Source organism: Dermochelys coriacea, chromosome 4 (genome assembly GCF_009764565.3).
Source record: "Dermochelys coriacea isolate rDerCor1 chromosome 4, rDerCor1.pri.v4, whole genome shotgun sequence".
In the NCBI taxonomy this organism is placed as follows: Eukaryota; Metazoa; Chordata; order Testudines; family Dermochelyidae; genus Dermochelys; species Dermochelys coriacea.
Window position 1 is genome coordinate 74,888,916 of NC_050071.1, and position 20,410 is coordinate 74,909,325.

At 37.2% G+C, this 20,410-nt stretch overlaps 1 protein-coding gene and 1 long non-coding RNA gene across 11 annotated transcripts in view; both read left to right on the top strand.

The window, feature by feature from the left end:
- Positions 1-20,410, top strand: part of CEP44 (centrosomal protein 44) — a 42,758-nt gene that overhangs the window by 15,893 nt on the left and 6,455 nt on the right. For 9 of the 10 annotated variants that reach the window (XM_038399155.2, XM_043513435.1, XM_038399163.2 and 6 more), the window contains 7 exons: positions 2,676-2,822; positions 4,644-4,751; positions 9,814-9,945; positions 10,601-10,810; positions 17,125-17,200; positions 19,608-19,735; positions 19,994-20,031. In XM_038399155.2, coding sequence (XP_038255083.1) covers positions 2,676-2,822; positions 4,644-4,751; positions 9,814-9,945; positions 10,601-10,810; positions 17,125-17,200; positions 19,608-19,735; positions 19,994-20,031 — 839 coding nt within the window. The remainder of the gene's footprint in view (positions 1-2,675; positions 2,823-4,643; positions 4,752-9,813; positions 9,946-10,600; positions 10,811-17,124; positions 17,201-19,607; positions 19,736-19,993; positions 20,032-20,410) is intronic. The other variant, XM_043513439.1, reaches the window with a different exon arrangement.
- On the top strand, positions 17,209-19,584 carry LOC122459918. The gene is made up of 2 exons (XR_006280902.1): positions 17,209-17,622; positions 17,784-19,584. It is a non-coding gene; the product is annotated as an uncharacterized LOC122459918 (long non-coding RNA).

The window sequence follows — 20,410 nt, forward strand, 5'->3', positions numbered from 1 at the left end:
AGAACTGTGCACCGTAGGTTACAATAACATAAGGAATATTTAAGACTTGCTATTTCATATATAAAAACACATTTCACTCTTACATGCTAATTAAATGAAAGTGAGCTGGCTAAAGCTCAGCACAGACAAGAATGAGAAGATCATGATTGCTACAGGAAGCAATTGGAGGAGAGGACGGATGTAATATCGGTTTTCTTGCTTGAAAGAGTGTCTGCTATGAGCTAACTTGGTTTGCAACTAGGGATGATTTTGGACACCCTCCCTCCCCATGGTTGCAGTGAGGTGATTCTATAGCACTAACCCAGTCAACTTTTTACAATCTGGTTCTGACTAAGAGTTTATGAATTTTCCTTTTGAATACAGACCTTGCCACTGTTACCCACATCTGTTACTGTAAGATTAGACTTTTGCAATAGACAGTTCTTGATGCTACACCTTAAAAGAGTTTGTAGGCTGAAACTGGTGCAGAATGCAATAGTGGCTCATTATTGAGTAAAACATCTTATTAGGAGCATGTGACACCAGTTCATTGAGATCTGTGCTGTCTGTCTCCAGTTAGGTTAAGGTGTTGGCTATGATCTCTAAAGTCCTAAATGGCCTGCAATCTGCATATCTGGGGGATCCCTTTTTTCCCAGTGGCATACTGCCACAGTTGCAGTCAGCTGTGGTGCTCAAGTGGGATTTCAACTTATAAAAAGAAGGCGGGTTGTGTGTGAGACATTGTGTGTGGGCTCCATGACTCTGGAATTTGCTCCCTCATCTTGGTCCAGAATAGCTTGATTTTGGGTAATCCTCTGGGCTTTCCTCTGGCTTTTGGAGTGTGTTGAGGGTACACTCCTTACATTATGAAGGGATGAAAAGGAACCTTTTTTTATAGGTGCCTGGCCAGTTCTTTTCTGATTGACTGCTTAATGCTTCTGGTGTTACTAACTGAGGGTGTCTCTTCACTGCAGCTGGGACCATACTTCCTTTTTCAGGTAGATGGTAGGTTAGCACACTAAGAGTATCAGTACTTGGGTGGCTAGCCCAAGAGCTGCCCATGCTGCTGCTGCAGCCACGCTGCTATTTTTAGGATGCTTGCTTGAGCAGAGCTAGCAAGTGTCTATCTACCTGTGCTGAAAACATGCTTTCAGCTGCAGTGTACGTGTACCCTGAGAGCTAGGCTGTTAAGCCTGTAAATGCATAATCTTTTTATATTTTTATTCTTTTAAAATTGAAATAAAATCTGAACAACAGTTACTAATTTTTAACCTTGTCTTATATGGTTAGGTAATATTTTAATGTAATTTGTTGCTAACTGGTTTGTTAACATGTGTTTCAATTTAATCTAAGGATTGACCACAAAAATCTTCCCATCAAGTTTATGTTCATAATGTTCTGCTTTAATGAATATCCAAAATTTCTAACCTTTAGATCTTGATTCAAACTGAATCAAATTATCTGTTTTTACAAGGGTTTTTTTTTTCCTCCTCATAGAATTGAATAGACTAATTTGTCAAGTTCATTTTTTTGAAAGTTTCTTTATAGATATATAGTTTTAAACCTTCCAAATTTTAAGTCATCATGTTTTAAACATAAATATGAAAATTCACAGGGATTTCTGCTTGTTATATACAGACTGCAGTATAGGTTTTTCACTGGTACAGAGTATGTAATTATCCTTAAATTATCATGTCGTATACCTGGGTTAAAAGTAGGGGTGTGGTGCCATCTTAGTTCAGACACTTTACAAAGGTGTGGGTTGTGGTTTTTTTTTTTTTGTTTTTGCTTTTTTGGGGGGTGGAGGGTTGGTGGTCTTTTTGTTGAGGGGAAAATACTCAAATGTAGGTTTTTAGCTGGGTAGAGATGTGCTGTCCATTTTAACAGTAAGTAAAAATATGGTTTCAATTCTCATATTCCTGTAAATGCCAGTTATTGTTGAAATAAACATCATACTGATATCAATAGATTAAGAATAAAAATATTTTACTTTTGCAGAGATTTATATTTAATCCAAAGAGGTTCACATAAATGCACCTTTTGTCAAATTTTTTAAGGTGCTTTTGTGAAATTCTGCTTTTTTTATTATAGGAATGCACTTCACTACGTGACACTACACTTCGTATCTATGATTCTGTACATTTTTTAATTATAAGGGGATTTAAGCACTATAATAGATTTGTATGGGACTCTGTAGAATCCCCATAATTGGAAATTTTTTAAAACAAGCTGGACAAACACCTGTCATTGATGGTCTAGGTTTACTTGGTTCTGCCTCAGTGCAGGGGGCAGGATTTGGTGACCAATTGAGGTCCCTTCCAGGCCTTTATTTCTGTGATTTTATGATTCTCTAGAGCTGAAACAAATAAAATTGTTTTTACTGTGCATTCTTATTTCTGGAACTCTTCAAAACTTTTTTCCAAACTTGCTTAGTTATTTAGACATGTATTAGGTTTGGTATTTGTATTGGTTTTTGTTTTTTTAAGGAGTGATTTGATTTAAGAGTGCCTGTTAGATTGGCATATGATGGGAGTTCCAATTATGGGGGCAGCTTAGAACATACAAAGACCAACATGTGAAAAAATTCACTGGCAAAGCTAAGGGGGCAAAAGGGGCAATTGTGCAAAAATATAGTTTCTACAGAACAGAGAATATACAGAGGTTTGGGAAACTAACTAAGTTTTACTCTCTTGCAGCTACTTCGAGATCAGTTTCAATACAAACCAGTTTTAACAAAACAGCAGTTTCTCCAGTGTGGCTTTGCAGAAAGGAAAATACAGATTGTTTGTGACATTATCAGTGCTGTGATGAAAAAGCATAAGGAATTAAGTAATATGAATAAGGTACTGAGCAGGGTGATACTTCAGATATGATTTACAGTATTTGAGAAGAAGATTAACTATATTTTGTAACATATTTCAGTTCAAATGTTGCTTTAACTAGAAAAAGAACTATGATAATGATCACTGAAGTTAGAATGGGGGGGAAAACTGTAAATCAGAGTCCATGCCCTTACAAATTCAGTATGTACTCTCCCAATATATAGGATGTATCAGATATTTAAGTGATTCTGCACTTGTTGCTAGCCAAAGGACCTAGACCCGGGGTTCTCAAACTTCATTGCACTGCGACCCCCTTCTGACAAGAAAAATTACTATACGACCCCAGGAGGGGGGACTGAAGTCTGAGCCCGCTCAAACCCTGCCATCCTCTGTGTGTGTGTGTGTGGGGGGACATAGCCAAAGGGCTTCAGCCCCAGGTGGCGGGGGCCCTGTAACCTGAGCCCCATCGCCCAGGGTTGAAGCCCTCAGATTTTGGCTTCATCCCCACATGGTGGGACTTGGGCTTCAGCCCCAGGAGATTGGGCTCCGGCAAGTCTAAAGCCAGCCCTGGCAACCCATTAAAATGGGGTTGTGATCCAGTTTCAGAACCACTGACATAGACATACTAACGTTTTGTAGTGAACAGAGAAAATTTCAAGCAAAGATAAACAAATTCACACCTATTAACAATAATTTTCATGTACTCTGTTACACTTCTGGATGTAGTGAGAATATCATTGCAAAACAGTTCATTGTACTTCTGGAACAACTGTTAAGGTAGATAGGAACAAAAATTGAACATTTGCTGAATTGGGGTGGGGTATCTTTTTTTTTTTTCTTTTTTTTTTTTAATTTTCTGAAAAATGTGACACTAATAGTACAGTTTGTTCCTTTAAAAAAAAAAAAAAAAAACTTTTAAGGCCAAGCATTTGCAACAAATTGTGTGGCTGTATGTGAGTTTTAGTTGGATTTCACAATACACATTTTGGGTCTTATTTATATATAGATCTTAATATATATCGATTTAGTATTAGGGCAAGTAAGAAATCTAATATATTACTTGCTACTGGGTGTATAGGCAAGTTCTTTTCAGAAAAGAAATTTGAAACTTGCTCCTATCTCATACGAATTTATAGGATATAGATCCTGGTGGCCAAAGTGCAGCTTGTGGAGCCCTCTATGCCCCCCAGTCCCATTCTCTGCCTACTAGACTGGGGGGGACAGGAGGAGCTTGGGGCTTCTGCCCAATGGGGAAGGAAGGGTCTCAGGGCTTCAGCCCCGCAGGAGGCACCTGCCTCCCGCAGGGCAGAATTCCTTAGCCCCACTACCCTGCCGCAGAGCAGGCCCTGTACCCTGGCAGGCAAGCCTGGCTCTCGAACTTCTGAAGATTTCACATGTGGCTTGGAGGGTCAGTAAGTTTGGCCACTCCTGATATAGATAATCATTGCATGTAACACTAGCATTAAGAAGTTCTATTCTGTGCATTTGTAACTTGTGACCCTTATTGCTATAAGGATATATTTTCCTACCAATTTTTTTTTTAAATCCTTGTTAAATACCTTACAAATTTTTTTTCTTTTATATCCATGACCAGGGTAGACCCAGTCTCAAATGTTCAAAATGTGGTTTGTACATTAGATTCACATTCAAGTGTTCGTTTTATCCACTATTAGCATTCTTAATTTAATATTTTTTTCTATTTATGGTCAATATTTTATCATGGAAAAAATCCAAATGTGTTTCATATATCCGATATACAATCGGATCTTATAGTGATAATTTTTAACAGTTTATTTCAGGGGGAAAATGACTGCTAATGTGGGTTTTTTGTTTATTTTGAAGGCCAAATCTCAAACAAGAAAAAAAAACAGGTCTTTAAAATTTGAGTCACAGGCAAATTGTGAGAAACTTCTTGCTGATCCTGTTTGCAGGACTGTGATTTCTCAACAGGTATGAAAATAGAAAGAAAATTGTTTGCTTTTTTATGTATACAGTTTAAGTTCTTTGACACTGGTGATATTAACAAATCAGATTAGGGCTGGTCTGCAGTTGTTCAGCAAGCCAGTATCTTCCTAGAATGTAAGCTTTCACTTAAAATAAACAAACTTTAGTTGTGAAGATAAGTGTAAAAACAAGATGCAAACAGATGTAAAGAATGGCTCTGAGAAATGTGCTCTGCTTCAGTTCACACTGAAGTCTAATGATGACATTTAAAGTATCATTATAATTTAATTTTTATTGGTGATCAAATATGCAAAAAAGGAGAGGGACAAACATAATCTATTGATGGTGGGAAGAACTTGGGCTGTGAATGTAGTCTGAACTCTTTCCAATCTGACCGTAGGTAATACTACAATAATCTGTCATCAGAAATGCTTTTTGATATTCTGCCAAAATCTGAAAATGTCTCTTCATAACACATTTCTCAGTTTAGTATGTTTGATCTACTAATCTGCTACTGAGGGAGGCAAAGAGCTTTTACTTTTATTCTTTGCCATAGAGTTAGCAAAGTTACACCCTGCAGAACTTTACAGAACTGTAATTGATTAGTAAATCCAGACAGTCTCTACTCAATGCCAGAACATAGCACCACTAGCTGTTAAAATCTGTCCATGTCACAAAGATTACCTGCTTCTGGTGTGACTTACCACCTGGTCCTACCCTTTCTGGATGATAAAGTAGAATGGGGAACATGTGGAACTCCTATGGACAGATAATCCACATCTGCTTTGAAGAGAGGAATCTATCAGCCACACTAAAATATGCATTAATCAACTAGCATTGAAGAAACCATTGATTGATGATTGCAGCTCTGCAAACTGTTGACCATTGGTTACCTCCCTTTTTAAAGCATGCTAATTGAGAAGCTAGCAGAGAAGTCTCCAAATCCACCTTTCAGCTGCCAGTGTTCTGGATTCTTTTCATTTCAGCTTTTGGTCAGTGCATAATAGAGGAAAAGAGCTTATTGCTATGGACAGGAATAGGTCTTCTATCATAGACAGAGAAATAGATTCCTACTCATTTTGCTAAACTTCTTGTGACACTTGATACTACTGATCACCCAGTACACCTGTCCAGTCTCCAAGAGACTTCAGGGGAAAATGGAAGTACTCTAAAATGGCTCAGATTCTTATCGTGCTGAAATCAGAAGGTCATCATGGACAGCTGTTCTTCCACTTCCAAAGCCATCACCTCTGGAGTCCCACAGTGCACATGATTCTTCCCTTTATTATCCTGTTGCCAATAGGAAGCCATCAAGGGAATGTCTACACTGCAATTAGACACCTGTAGCTGACTGGGGTTCTGGTCAGTGGGCTGTTTAATTATGGTGTAGACATTCGGGCTTGGGCTGCAGACTGAGCTCTGGAACTCTTCCACCTTGTAGGATTCTAGAGCCTGGGTTCCAGCCTAAGCCCGAATATCTACACTGCAACTAAAAAGCCCCTTGGCCCAATCCCTGCAAACCTGAGCCAGGTGGTACGAGCCAGCTGCGGGTTTTAAATTGCGCTATAGATATACCCTGAGAGATTTCTTAAAACAGGCTGAAGTGCAGGTAGTACATGAATGACACCTAGCTCTACATCTCCTTTATGCTAAATATAAACAACGTTGTCTTCTTGCTTCCTCATAGTTTTGATCCAAAGCCTAGTTGAAAATATCTGGGTAAAGATATATAGAGGGGAAAATAGGGGTGATGTCATTCATAGACCACCAACTCAGAAAGAGGAGGTGGATCAGGCATTTGTATCACAAATAACAGAAATATCCAAAATACAAGACCTGATAGTAATGGGGAACTTTGCTCAGACATCTGTTGGAAAAGTAATAAAGCAAAACACAAAATTTCCAATATATTCTTGAAGTGTAGTGGGTACAAGTGGAATGTAATAGGGACAACTTTTTGTTTCAGCAAGTGGAGGAAGTAAGTGGGGGCAGCCATTTTAGTCTTGATTTTGACCAACAGGGAGGAATTGATTGCAGATCTGAAGATATAGGGCAATTTGGGTGAAAGCGATCATGAAATGGTAAACTTCATAATTCTAAGGAAGTAAAGGAGTGAGAGCTGTGGACTTCAAAAAAAAAAGCAGATTTTTAACAAACTCAAATAACGGGTAGGTAAGATCCCATGGGAAAAATAGTCTAAGGAATAAGAGTTCCAGAGAGCTGGCATTTTCTCAGAGATATTAAAGGCACATCTGCAAACTATTCTGATGCAAAGGAAAGATAGGAATAGTAAGAGGCTAATATGGCTTTTTCAGTAGCTCTTCAATGACCTGAAAATCAAAAAGGAATCCTACAAAAAGAGGAAACATGGATAATTGGCTAAGGAGGAGTACAAAAGAATAGCATAAGCATATAGGGACAAAATCAGAAAGGCCAAGGAACAAAATGAGTTACACCTAAGCAATAAGAAGAGATTCTATAAATTTACATTGAAACCAAGACAAAGCAAAGGAAAAAATACGTCCTCGACTTAGCAGGTAAGGTATACTAATAATGGACAATATCAAGAAGACTGAGGAGTTTAATGCCTATTTTGCTTCAGTTTTCACTAAAGTTAATGGTGACCAGATACTCAACACAATTAATAAGGAGGAAGGAACACAAGCCAAAGTAGGGAAAGAAAAAGTTTAAAAAATATTTATGTAAGTTAAATTTAATCAAGTCACTAAGGCTTGATGAAATTCATCCTGCGAGACTTAAGGAACTAGCTGAAGAAATCGCTGAACCAATAGCAATTGTCATAGAGAACTCATGAAGGAAGGAGATCTCGGAGGACTAGAGAAGGGCAAACACAGTACCTCTCTTTAAACGGGGAAAGAGAGGATCTGGGAATTATAGACTGGTCAGGCTGACTTCGATATCTGGAAAGATACTGGAACAAATTATTAAATAATCAATTTGTAAACACCTATTGGAATAGCTAGCATGGATTTGTCAAGAACAAATCATGCCAAATGAATCTAATTTCCTTTTTTGGCAGGATTACTGTCTTAGTGGATAGGGAGGAAGCATTAGACATGATATGTCTTGATTTTAATAAGGCTTTTGACATGATACCCCATGATATTCTCATAAACAAATTTAGGGAAATGCCATCTAAATGAAATTACTATCAGGTAGGTCCATAATTGGTTGAAAGACCTTCCTCAGAGTAGTTATCAATGGTTTGCTGTCAAACTGGGAGAGTATCCAGTGTGGTCCATAGGAATCTTTCATGAATGACTTGGATAATGGAAAGGAGAGTACACTTATAAGTTTGCAGATGACACCACGCTGGGAGGGATTACCAGCAATTTGGAGGAAAGGATTAGAATTCAAAACAACCTTGACAAGTTGAAGAATTGGTCCAAAATCAACAAGACAAAATTCAATAAAGACAAGTGTGAAGTGCTTCATTTAAGAAGGAAAAATCAAAGGCACAATACAAAATGGGGAATAACTAGTTAGGTACTTGTACTGCTGAAAAGATTCTCGGGGTAGTGGTGGATCATAAATTGAATGTGCATCAACAGTGTGATGCAGTTGCGAAAAAGTCTAACGTTCTGGGGCATATTAACATGAGTGTCGTATGTAAGGCATGGGAAGTAATTGTTCTGTTCTGCTTGGTACACATGAGGCCTCAGCTGGGATACTGTTGAATTCTGGGCACCACACTTTAAGAAAGATGTGGACAAATTGGGGAGAGTCCAGAGAGGAGCAACAAACAATGCTAAAGGGTTTAGAAAACATGACCTATGAGGAAATGTTTTAAAAATCAAAAAACTGACCATGGTTAGTCTTGAGAAAAGACTAGGTGGAGGACCTGATAACACTCTTCAAATATGTTAAGGGTTGTTATAAAAACAACTGTGATCAATTGTTCTCTCTGTCCACTGGTGGTAGGACAAGAAGTAATGGCCTTAATCTACAGCAAAGGAGATTTAGATTAGATATTAGGAAAACTTTTCTAACTATAACAGTAGTTAAACTCTGGAATAGGCTTCCAAGGGAGGTTGTGGAATCCCCATCATGGGTGGTTTTTAAGAGCAAGTTGGAGAAATCGCTGTCGGAAATGGTCTAGATTTATTTGGATCTGCCTCTGCGAAGGGAGCTGAACTTGATGACTTCTCAAGTTCCCTTCCAGCCCTATGTTTCTATGATATGTATGTGACTTCCACACTTGATTATTGTAACTTGTACCTTGTAATGAAGCCACACAGCCTGAAAAAGTTCAACCGATATAAAATGCAAAAGTTCATTTGCTTAGTAGTGCACATTACCTTGAGCATGTCACTTTGGTGTTCTGCTTTTTCCACTGGCTTCCCATTGAGTAGAGAATAGTTCAAGGTCTGTGTCCCCTTCATGAGCCTGGACCTAGCTACCAGTGAGCATGCCCTTCCCTCCACAACTGTGACTTCCCATGACTTCTAAGTTCCGTTGGAACAATAAAATTGTTAAGCAGTAGAGAGAGAGACTTCTGAGCCTTTGAAGTCAGAACATTCAGAGGAGTAGGGCTTGCACTATGGAACTCTTGCAAGAAGTAAGAGACCTTGCTGTGCTCAGAAAGAAATGTAAAACTCATCTTTTGACTTGGCTTTCCCTCAGTAAGTTTACCTAGGGGGAAAAAAAATAAACAAAACCACCTAATTAAGCTATTTTTCTAGAGGAAAAGGAGAGATGTTTCTAACTTTAAATATGTGGGAGGCAATAGTGGTAATGGGCCATGTGATTCTGAAAAGATTATCAAGGATAATTTTGTTTTTGTTTTAACAGTTTAAAATAGGGATTGGCAATCTTTGTCATGGCCCGTCAGGTTTGTTTGCCAGCAGAGTCCAAAGGTTTGGACGATCGCAGTTCCAGGCCAATGGGGGCTGCAGAAAACGGTGCAGGCCAAGGGATGTGCTGGCCACTTGGATGTATAGATAAAAGCAAAATTAATTAAATGGAGAACATTGTACATTTAGATAGCAAGAATGTTTTTGTTGTAATAAATCATACCTGTGGATTATTATTATTTTTACATACAAAGAAACCTCAAGTGGAACGTCACCCAAATAATGAAGTTAATGTGCATGTCTATGATACTGCCATTCCAGTAGATGAAGATAGCGAAGAAGAATCCTGTGTATCTGATGATGTTTTGGAAGTTGTGTGTGAACAAGTAAGAATTTGAATTTTAAAATGTAGAGTTTGGTGTGATAACCTGAGTGGCTTCCAAACATCTTTTTGATTTTTTTTTTTTCAAAATTAAACTTGATCTATAAGTATATAATACACGTGTAAAGAACATTGGTAATACAATTGTACTACTGGTTAAGAAAAAAGGTGAGACTTACTACATCTTATTTATTTTCAATAGTGTCCCCAATGTGCAATGTACTGTACAAGCACAAAAAAGAAGGATCCTAGTCCCATGAGTTATGTTTTTTCCTCTTTTAAAAGACTGTACCAGATGGTCAAAAAACAGAGGGTAAAGGGAGCAGAGGCCCAACAAACCTGTGGGAATAGTCATGTGGTGGTTGGTCTTGTCTTTCTTTATTATTTCAATATAAAGAACCCCCAGTTGCCCCACAACTTCAGAGTCAGCTAGCTGGTTTCTGGCAAGTGTCTCTAATGTGCAAACTTTTTGCATAAAGCAGTTCACAGCCATTTCTGAAGGTAAAAGCATTCATAACTGTGACTCATCACAATGGTTGAAATGACCTAGCGGGGAAGAAAAACTGTTCAGCACTTCTGCAGCAGTTTGTCACGTCTTTCCAATTGTATTTATGCCTAAAATTAGAGAAAGTAAAATCTATTATTGTCCTTATTTCAAGGCCACAGAAGATAATAGTCAAATGGAGCTGTTAAAGAGCCAGCTTGCTGATTGCCAAGAAAAACTTCATAAGCTAAGTTGGATGGAAGATAAACTACATGTTTTAGAAGAGAAACTTAAAGGGAAGGTGATTATAGATGAGAAGGACTGGAATAATCTCCTGAGCCGGGTCTTGCTCCTTGAAACAGAACTGTTATTGCAGTCAAAAAAGGTATATTTTTACCATAAAGCTTCTATTTTATTGGGGAGGTAGAATCTGTACCAGGGTGGATTGATTTTAAATCAGGGTTTTTAATCATATTTAGTATTGGTATGTTAGTTTTTATTTAGTTTATATTTAGTATGTTGTTTGCCTAAAGAAAGGATGATTCTTATTGGTTGGTATAACCATCAAAATATGTTGTTTTGCACCTAAGTATGTAGAACCTTAGAGTTACGAACATCAGAGTTACGAACTGACCAGTCAACCACACACGTCATTTGGAACCAGAAGTACACAATCAGGCAGCAGAGACACCCCACCCCTCCCCAAAAGCAAATACAGTACAGTACTGTGCTAAACGTAAACAACAACAAAAAGGACAGTTTAAAAAAAATTGACAAGGTAAGGAAATTATTTCTCTGCTTGTTTCATTTAAATTAAGATGGTTAAAAGCAGCATTTTTCTTCTGCGTAGTAAGGTTTCAAAGCTGTATTAAGTCAATATTCAGTTGTAAATTTTTGAAAGAACAACCATAACGCTTTGTTCAGAGTTGTGAACGTTTCTCGAGGGGTTCGTAACTCTGATGTTCTACTGTGTAGCCTTTTCACGAAATCTAGTATTACTTTTGCTAAACAGGGAAATACACTGTATCTATGCACATTTAAGCAATTATAACTTATAATTGACATTCAAATTCTTAATTTTTACTACTTTGTTAGAAAACAGTGAATGAGGCAATTCTTTTCTACTAGATTAATTTTTTTACTTGTGATTTGTATCAAGATACATTTAGATGAAAATTGGAATGCAATTCAAAATACACTAAAACAGCTTCAAAATTTGTTTGCTTAAAAAAAAGTACTTAAGAGAAATAATTTTTTTTTAATCAAAACCCATTTTGCATTTAAAATGGAATGGTGAAACACAGGATGTTGTGATAAATGAAGAGTGGGGGTAGCTTCCTTTTATGGACACCCAGCCAGCCAGTTAGCTATAAGATCCCTCTTGGTGGCTGTTCTCTGCTTACTTTACCTGTGAAGGGTTAACAAAGTTCCCCAGGTAAAGAAAAAGGAGTGGGCACCTGACCAAAAGAGTCAATGGGAGGGCTAGAACTTTTTAAAATGGGGGGGGAAAAACCCCTTCCTTGTTTGTGTGTTGTGCCCCTCTGGGAAAGAGGGGAACAGAGGGCAGCAGGAATGCTGTATAAGACTTGAACCAGACATAAAAATTCATCTTCCATACCTAGAAGAAATTATTGAACAGGGAATGTTTACATAGATGCGATTAGGGTGGTAGTTGTTGGCTTTTTTTTTTTTTTTTTTTTTTTTGGCTTGTGGATTTCCTCTGTGCTAACCCCAGATGCTTTTGTTTGCTTGTACCCTTTAAGCTGAACCCCCAAGAAAGCTATTTTGGGTGCTTAATTTTTGTAATTGTTTCTTTTTAAGATCTAGCAAAAAGCCCAAGTTCCAGATGTGTTTTTTCTTTCTTTTTGTTTTTAATAAAATTTACCTTTTTTAAGAATCAAGATTGGATTTTTGGTGTCCTAAGACGTTTGTGCATGTTGTTTGATTAGCTGGTAGCCACGGCTAACTTCCTTTGTTTTCTTTCTCGGCTCTTTCGGGGGAGAGGAAGGGCTTGAGAATATCCCACAGGGAGGAATTCCCAAGTGCTCCTTCCTGGGTTCAAAGGGTGGTTGTTTGGGTGGTGGCAGATTTTACCAAGCCAAGGTCAGAGAAAAGCTGTAACCTTGGGAGTTTAATACAAGCCTGAAGTCGCATGTATTAATTTTTAGAATCTTTGCAGGTTCCTACCTTCTGCACTCAAAATGACAGAATGGGGATTTAGCAGACGTATTATCTATAGTTAGTGAATTGAAGTGATTGTTTTATAGACTCATAGAGTACGTCTACACTCTAATAAAAGACCCATGCCACAGCTGCTTGCTGGACTTGGGTTACGGGCCTGTAGAATTGCTGCATAGATGTCCCAGGCTCGGGCTGGAGGCTGCATCTGGGGCAATGATCTTACCACTTGGTCCCCAGCCTGAGCCCCAGTGTCTATGCAGCAGTTTTATAGTCCTGTAGTCTGAGCCCCGTGAGCTTGAGTCAGCTGACCCGGCCCAGCCATAGATGTTTTTAATTGCTGTATAGACATATCCAGAGATTCTGGTCACCATGTCCTTCAAGATTTTAGAGCTAGTAGATCTCATCCTCGCACCTTGTTTTTATTCGTACATTGGAAGAGAAAAGCAAAGAGTTTCCTCTTCTTCAACTTACTTCTAATGACCTAGTGATTAAACTGAAATTGTTGAATAAATTGAAATGGAAAAAGTGTTCTTTCTGTACTTACAGAAGAGATTACTGCAGTCAAAAGCTAAGTTAGCATTTCAACATATTAAAGTTCCAGGTGACTTGCACCACTTCAGTGGCTTGCCTTTCTTTACAACTTCAGTAACATGTGCTGCTTAAATACTACCTTTTTCATTTAATTTTAAATAGATTTTAGTAAGGTTAAGCCTGATGTAGGTTTTCGTAATTTCAAATTTCATTGTCAAATAGGCTTATTTTTAAAAAGAAAAATGTATTTAATTTAAATTTAATTTAAATTTTAAAATAGTTTTGATTAAAAAAACATTTTATTTACTTTGATCTGTACTAATATTTAGCGATTAGAATATCTACTATTTGTAAGGTGATGTGTTGCCATGACCACATGACAAAATTTTTAAACAAGGCAGAAACCTCAATTTCCTCATGAACCCGCTATTCCTCTTCTTTCCCAATTGCGCGCTCTCCCCCTTTCGGGGCCCCCCGTTTCCCTCTCATCCAAAAAAAAGTTAGTGGCTTATTACTGAAAAGTGCACAGCTATTTCTTCAGGACTTGTGGAACAGCACTGTGCATTGTAATGGAGTTTCCCAGAAGGAGCCTGCAGACCCTGAGGGAACTACAGAAATAGCTCTGCAGTTTATCAATGATAGCCACTGTGTGAGTATGTGGTACTAATACATTTACTGAAGGAATGTAATTACAGTTTGAGTGGTTGCTATTGTGTTATGAAAAAATTCAGCCTGCTTAGTGGCACGTGGTTTTTCTCTTACTCTAACAGTTTCATCCTACCCAGTTGGATTTTCTCCATGTTACTGTAATAATTTATATGAGACAGCCAAAGTACCATTGATGAAGCTGAATACTATTTAATTTCCCAAGGCAAGGTATATCATATTTTGAAAATAGAGAATCTTTTTACAAGAGCTTCTTGAAAAGGTTAGACTTTCATTCTGTTTAGCATTGTCTGGCTTTCACACTAGACATCTTCATTTCTGTTTGTAGAAAAATGCACTATTTCATATCTTCAGGAACATCATCTAGAAACTAGATGCAAAATTAAGAATGAGAATTCAGAGGATGGTTTGCTCAGTACTGTGGGAAACTTGCTTCATTCATTGGGCAAGTTTCTCATTGATCGTCATCGTATTGATTTCTGATTTAGTGGTTGGCATTTCTCCAATTCTTTCACTCCTTGTTGATGACATTAGGTAAACTTTCTAAATGCACATGAGATTTAGTGATGTCACTATACTGGGTATGTTTAACATGCCACAGCAATTCAGCATTTTTCCTCAAGGCAGTGTATTTTTTAACTTTAAAAGCTTTTGAGAGGTAGGGGGTGTATGTGTGTGTTTATAAAAATAAACATATTGAAAAATTTTATATACATCTAATGCTATCTTTCACAGCACAGTATATTTGAGAGTATGTGTTCAGGATCTTCCTGTAATGCTGTAAATTACAGTCCTCAAAATACTTCAGTTATTGTGAAAAGCTGTTGAAAATCTTTGCAAAAAAAAAAATACTTGACCGATGATGCAGTGTCTTGCAGAAGTGTTAGAACGTTGTCAGTCACACCATTTTGTTTGGTTGTAGAAAGTTGTAGATGTCCTTGGTGTTAAACATATAATATGGTTCTCATTCTACATTTATTGAAAATCCATTTTTTATCTAAAAGGGATTGGGCAGGGATAAATGAGAAAACTGCTATCTCTCCATGGTGTTTCAAGATGCTCACTTAATAAAATGTAAAAGAAAATTCAGTGGCTCAAAGGATGAATATGGAGCTTTTCCATTCTAGATCATGTCTGAATTTGTCTCAGGTCAGTAGTGACTGAAATGTGATACTATCTGATGTCTATTAATCAGTCATTTTGGATTTGGTCTTATTTTTCAGTGTCTGTCCAAATTGCACAACCATTGTTAACAGTTTGTTATCCTTACTAGTGCTCTCAGGAAGCCAAGGATTGGATGAGCATAAAGAGAATTGCCCTGTCTTTCACAGGTCACTTGTTGAGGCACATTGTGGTGGAAACAGTGTGAAGAAGCTGGCCCTCAACTAGCCCAGCTGTACCCATTCTGTGGCTTGATAAATGCCTTCTAATCTGGAACTTTTCAGTACCACTAAACCCAATTAAAACAATAGATATTCATTATTTTGCACTGTACTGTGGATTAGACTAGCCTGATATTTATTTGCCACTTAAATATTTTAACAGGAGTACCATTTTTGAAAACTTCTAACCAGATTGTTTTTGTTGTTTGTTGTTTCTTTTTAGTCTAAACTATTGTAAGAGTAGGAGTACATAAACAAGTTTGATTTTAGTTTGTGTGCACCATGGTTGCTTATTTTTCAGTACAGTAGGATCTGGTTCTCGAAACTGTCTTTTGAGAAGCTTTGAAATCTCAAAATAATGGGAACATTTTAAGATCAGGCCCATGCCACTGTCAAATCAGCAGCATCACATATTGCACTGAGAATACCTGGGAGCTCTCAAGGGAGCTGTCATGGAAGGGGTTGGGGAGAGGAAGCCAGTCCAAACTTCTCCCAACTTTGAGGGCAGTAATTACTGTTTGCCCACCCCCAAATGCCCAGGGAGGGGGGTAGGAAAGACAGCTGGGGGCTATGCCCATGCAGAACTTGGGACCCTCACCCCGCCCTCCTCAGGGTAATAGCCTTCTGCTGCTAGTTAATGTAGTTAGCCCAGTATCTCAAGTGGTAGATTTCTGTGTTGTAGTACCAAATGTTCAGAGTTCAAACCTTGCTGATAACTCAATGGTGGGAGGCATGTTTTTGGGGAGGAAGAGGGGGGGTTATACTTTTTTCTTTAAATCAAACTAGGAAATTACGTACAAAAATCTATATTAAAAGTTGGCACTGCAACCTTAATTCTGCCCCTTGTACTTTCACTTTGATACAGACTTCAATTACATGATCATATGCTATTTTTCTACAGGACCCCTACATCGTTTAGTGTACAAGATGGATATGCTAGCAGGCAGAATTAAGGTTGCATTGACAGCAGTAAATCTGGCACTTGCTAACTTTTGAGTTCTTGACTTGTAACCAAAATGTTGTTTAATGTAAGTTTTTTGTATTAGAATGTATGTGGCTCTTAGAATGTACATTTTACATGTGCACACACCCTATTCCATAAATTCATATGGTGCATTATTGAAATGAAAACAGTTCTAGTCCCAGAGGGTTTTCACAAGGGTGGGGGCATCTATCTGCATTGATTAGCTTGCAAGATCCAGGTCTAAAATAGACAAACATAAGTTCATGTTTCTGAAAGAAAAAACAGTAGCTTTCGATGGTCAAGGAAAAACTCTAAAACTAACTTTTTTTATTTTCTTAGCAAATTAATCCTGAAGAAGAAAATGGTCACATTATCACAGAGAAAGGAGATATAGGATTAATATTGACAATGTATAAAATTTGTTTTTCTCACCATTTGTATCATGAGCCATGTGGGTATTTTTAGCTAAAATTTTCAGACTTGATTATCTAAAATTAGACAACCAAATCCAGCAATAGACCTCAAATCAGCAACCTGAGAGTCAGAGGAGCAGAGCACTTGCTGCCACCTGTAATCAGTCATTCAGAGCTGTTGATGCACAGTGTTTTAATAAACACCACTCTGCCTGATCAAACAATCACACCTGGATTGTTAGGCATTCCACTATGAAACTTTTGGGCTCAGATTTTACAGCAAAGTTGGTATTTCAAAAGACGAAATGCTTTAATGAAATGACCATTTTTTATGATATAAATGGGTATACTAATATAAAGGGTAAATTTTGCATGCTTTACTCATAGGAGTTGTCACATAAAGCTACTTCCAAATGCTAGAAAAATGTGGTCAGTACTGTACATAGATATGCATGTGTTCACTATTTGATTATAATTCTCAGTACTCAGATGACATTTAAATAAGACTCGTGGCTAAATTATCTAATTTGTTTGTAAATGGCAAAAACAATTATTGTTTCAGAGTGACTTATCTACAGAATTTAACAATATGAGTGAAGACCATACCTCTAGTAGGAATATGACTCCAGTTTCTCCTGGTGAGTGTTTGCAATGCTCTTTACTGAAAAGGTTTTCTTTTAAGTAGCTTTTGCTAACCTTTGTATAAAATTGTGTCAGTTAGGATTTTAAGTTGTTTTAAATGGATACTGTCAACTTGAAATATAGTTAGTTTTTTTGTTTTTGTTTGTTTGTTTAAGTTCAGCTGTTTCAGGTACAAGCCAGCCCCTGAAATCACCTTGTTAGTTTGGGGGCTTTTATGTACATTTCCTATTTGATAAAATGTGATGTGTTTTCTCCTCTCTCTCCTGTGTTGCTGTGTCTATCCTTACAAAGATAATCAATTATTAGAGAAAAATATTTCTTTATTTTTGTTTATAGTAAGCTCAAAAAAGTGATTTTTTTTTTAGTTGATATTCAGAGATTATCCTTTTTTTCCCTTTAACAAACTGTAGAATACTAGGTTTCAGAGTAGCAGCCGTGTTAGTCTGTATTCGCAAAAAGAAAAGGAGTACTTGTGGCACCGTAGAGACTAACAAATTTATTTGAGCATAAGCTTTCGTGAGCTACAGCTCACTTCATCTGACGCATTTGGTGGAAAATACAGAGGGGAGATTTATATAGTAAAAGTAGTGGGTAGTGGCCAAGTAAATTTCTGAAGATGTACACAGCAAGCTTTTGAAGCTAACTAACTCCTAAATACAAAGGGACCCAGGAAAAGATACTTCGTGTTATTTTCTCAGGTAAATACTCCCCTCTGGGCAGCCCCATCACTGAGGCCAGGGAAGTAGTGGTACAAATGTGGAAAACTGAATCAAATTTTTCACTCGCTCTTTTACTTAGACTTCATCCATATTGCCTCTCCCTTCTTCCTCAAACTGTGGTTTGCCTTGCCACTCATCCAAGTCTGATCCATCCTTAGTTTCCTAATTCTCCCACTTGGTCTTATCTGGTAATTATACACTTAAAGCACTGAGATGCGCCTACAACTTAAACTTCCCCTTAAAGCGTTCTGTGCAGGAATATATATTACCCAGCATGTTAATGGTACTGTCTGTAGTTCCATAGTAGCAGCCATGTTAGTCTGTATCCGTAAAAAGAAAAGGAGTACTTGTGGCACCTTAGAGACTAACACATTTATTAGAGCATAAGCTTTCGTGAGCTACAGCTCACTTCATCGGTCATGAAAGCTTATGGTCTAATTAATGTGTTAGTCTCTAAGGTGCCACAAGTACTCCTTTTGTCTGTAGTTTAAAATCTTATCTTTTTCTTAATGAGTCATAGCCTTAATTAATTTACACAATTTTTGTAGACAGCAGAGTAAAGATAAGATTCTCTGACTGTGATGCCTGGTAAGTGAAGTGGCAATCTAAATCTTATACACCATTTACCTCTGTAGTATTTTTCTAGATTGTCCTCCATATCAAGCTTGTTCTAACACCCACAATTGTTCTGTCAAAATATCTAAATTTGTGTTAGAGGGCTATACAAGTTTGAATTTATTTACCTTATCACATGATATAGATCAGCTGCCATCTGGAGCTTTTGAGATCTACTACTAAATAGTGCAGTTTACAGTGTTGTTTTCTGAATGCAGAACTCAGGACTTGTAACCTGGATCCATAGACTGTAGCTTTAATTAAAAAAACAAAGCCAAAAAACCAAACCCCACCTTTTTTTAAATGGGAATTTTTGCTTTCCTCGGGAACACAGGTTTTTAAAATAGTTACATAGTTACATTTTTTTAAAATGTAGGATAGCATCAGGCTTTTCCTGATACAAAGGATAGGGATTTTCTAATGTATTTGATATGTTGGCCTAGCTCTGCTTTTATTGAAACTGGCACTTACTGCTATACAAATGTTTAAAGCCTGGCTCTGCTGAATGAATACTAGCCCTAGATTATTGGAAACTGACTACATTTTTGTTTGTATTTCAGTTGTTTATACTGTAAATCACTTACTGAACAGAAGAATTAAAAACATGTTTGGAAAAGCTTTTCATGTTATAGTAAAATATGTTTACAAAGATAATTACTATATTGCTTAAACTTTTTTTTAAGTTTAAAAGATCCCACAGCTGTATGAGACAAGTGGTTTATAGTAAGAAAACAAATGTGAGCTGTCTGAAATTATTATTGAATGTTTTGCCTAGTAATTGTACTTGCTTAAGTGTTTCAATTGACCGTAATCATGACAAATGCAACATTCCTGGATAATCTTTGTTAGAATTTCTTTTTTGTCTGCATCATACTGAGTATACTCTGTTCATGTTATTTTAAAAGAATATGAGAAACCCATCTTGGACCTTTACCAGTAGCCTTTTTCTTTCTAAACAATGCATTCTCTTCTGTTATTACATACTGTAAATCAAACTGTTCGATAGCTGACCCTGCTGCAAGAGAGCAAAAAGGCAAAGGTGACCTTAAAAATGAATATTTCTCCACAGATATTGAGAGGAAGGAGGAGATGCCAGAGAGTCTTCATCAGTCGTCTGGATACAGTTCACTATTATCCACAGACCCATCTCCCAAAGCCGTAACCATTAATTATCATGGTTTGACAGAGATTTCAAAGGTAAGTAAAACTGGCAAATGCTTAGTTGATTTCCTTTCTAAGGTCAAGAGAACAAGCATTAGTTTTAGTTGTATATACTACTGGCAAAAAACAGCAGAACTATGCAAAACTTCATCTAGGTCTGTCTCATAAAAATCCTTTTGATATGTAAACAGTGCTTAAAGTAATTTTTTTGCATGAATTCTCCAGGTTAAAAGTCCATTTCTGAAGATTGTTGGCTTTGAAGAATTGCCTAAATATGTTGCTTTTCAATTGCAGGAGACAACAAGACAAAGAATGGAAAGGATAAGTAAAATGTAAGTAATAGAAAAGGGCAGCAGGAATTCATTTTCCAGTAGGGAATTGTACTGGACTAAGGCATATATAGAATGTGCATATGTGTTCCAAACCTCAAAGGTCTCTACATCAGGTGTGGCATTTCCTTATGACTCCACTGGATAATAAATCCACTTACAGTTCTGTGTTTGTGGGATGAGTCACTGTTTTGGTTTGTAACAAGCAATATAATGCATTCTTAATGGTATTAACTAGGGATTAAAGTGTTTAGAATTTGGTTGACAACTAATAGGAATATTATCTGTCTTTTGATAAGAATTTACTGGAACTACATAACACTTGTGTTCAAACTTTGAGGTGAAATAAAAATGAAAAGAGCTAGGCCAGACATCACATAAA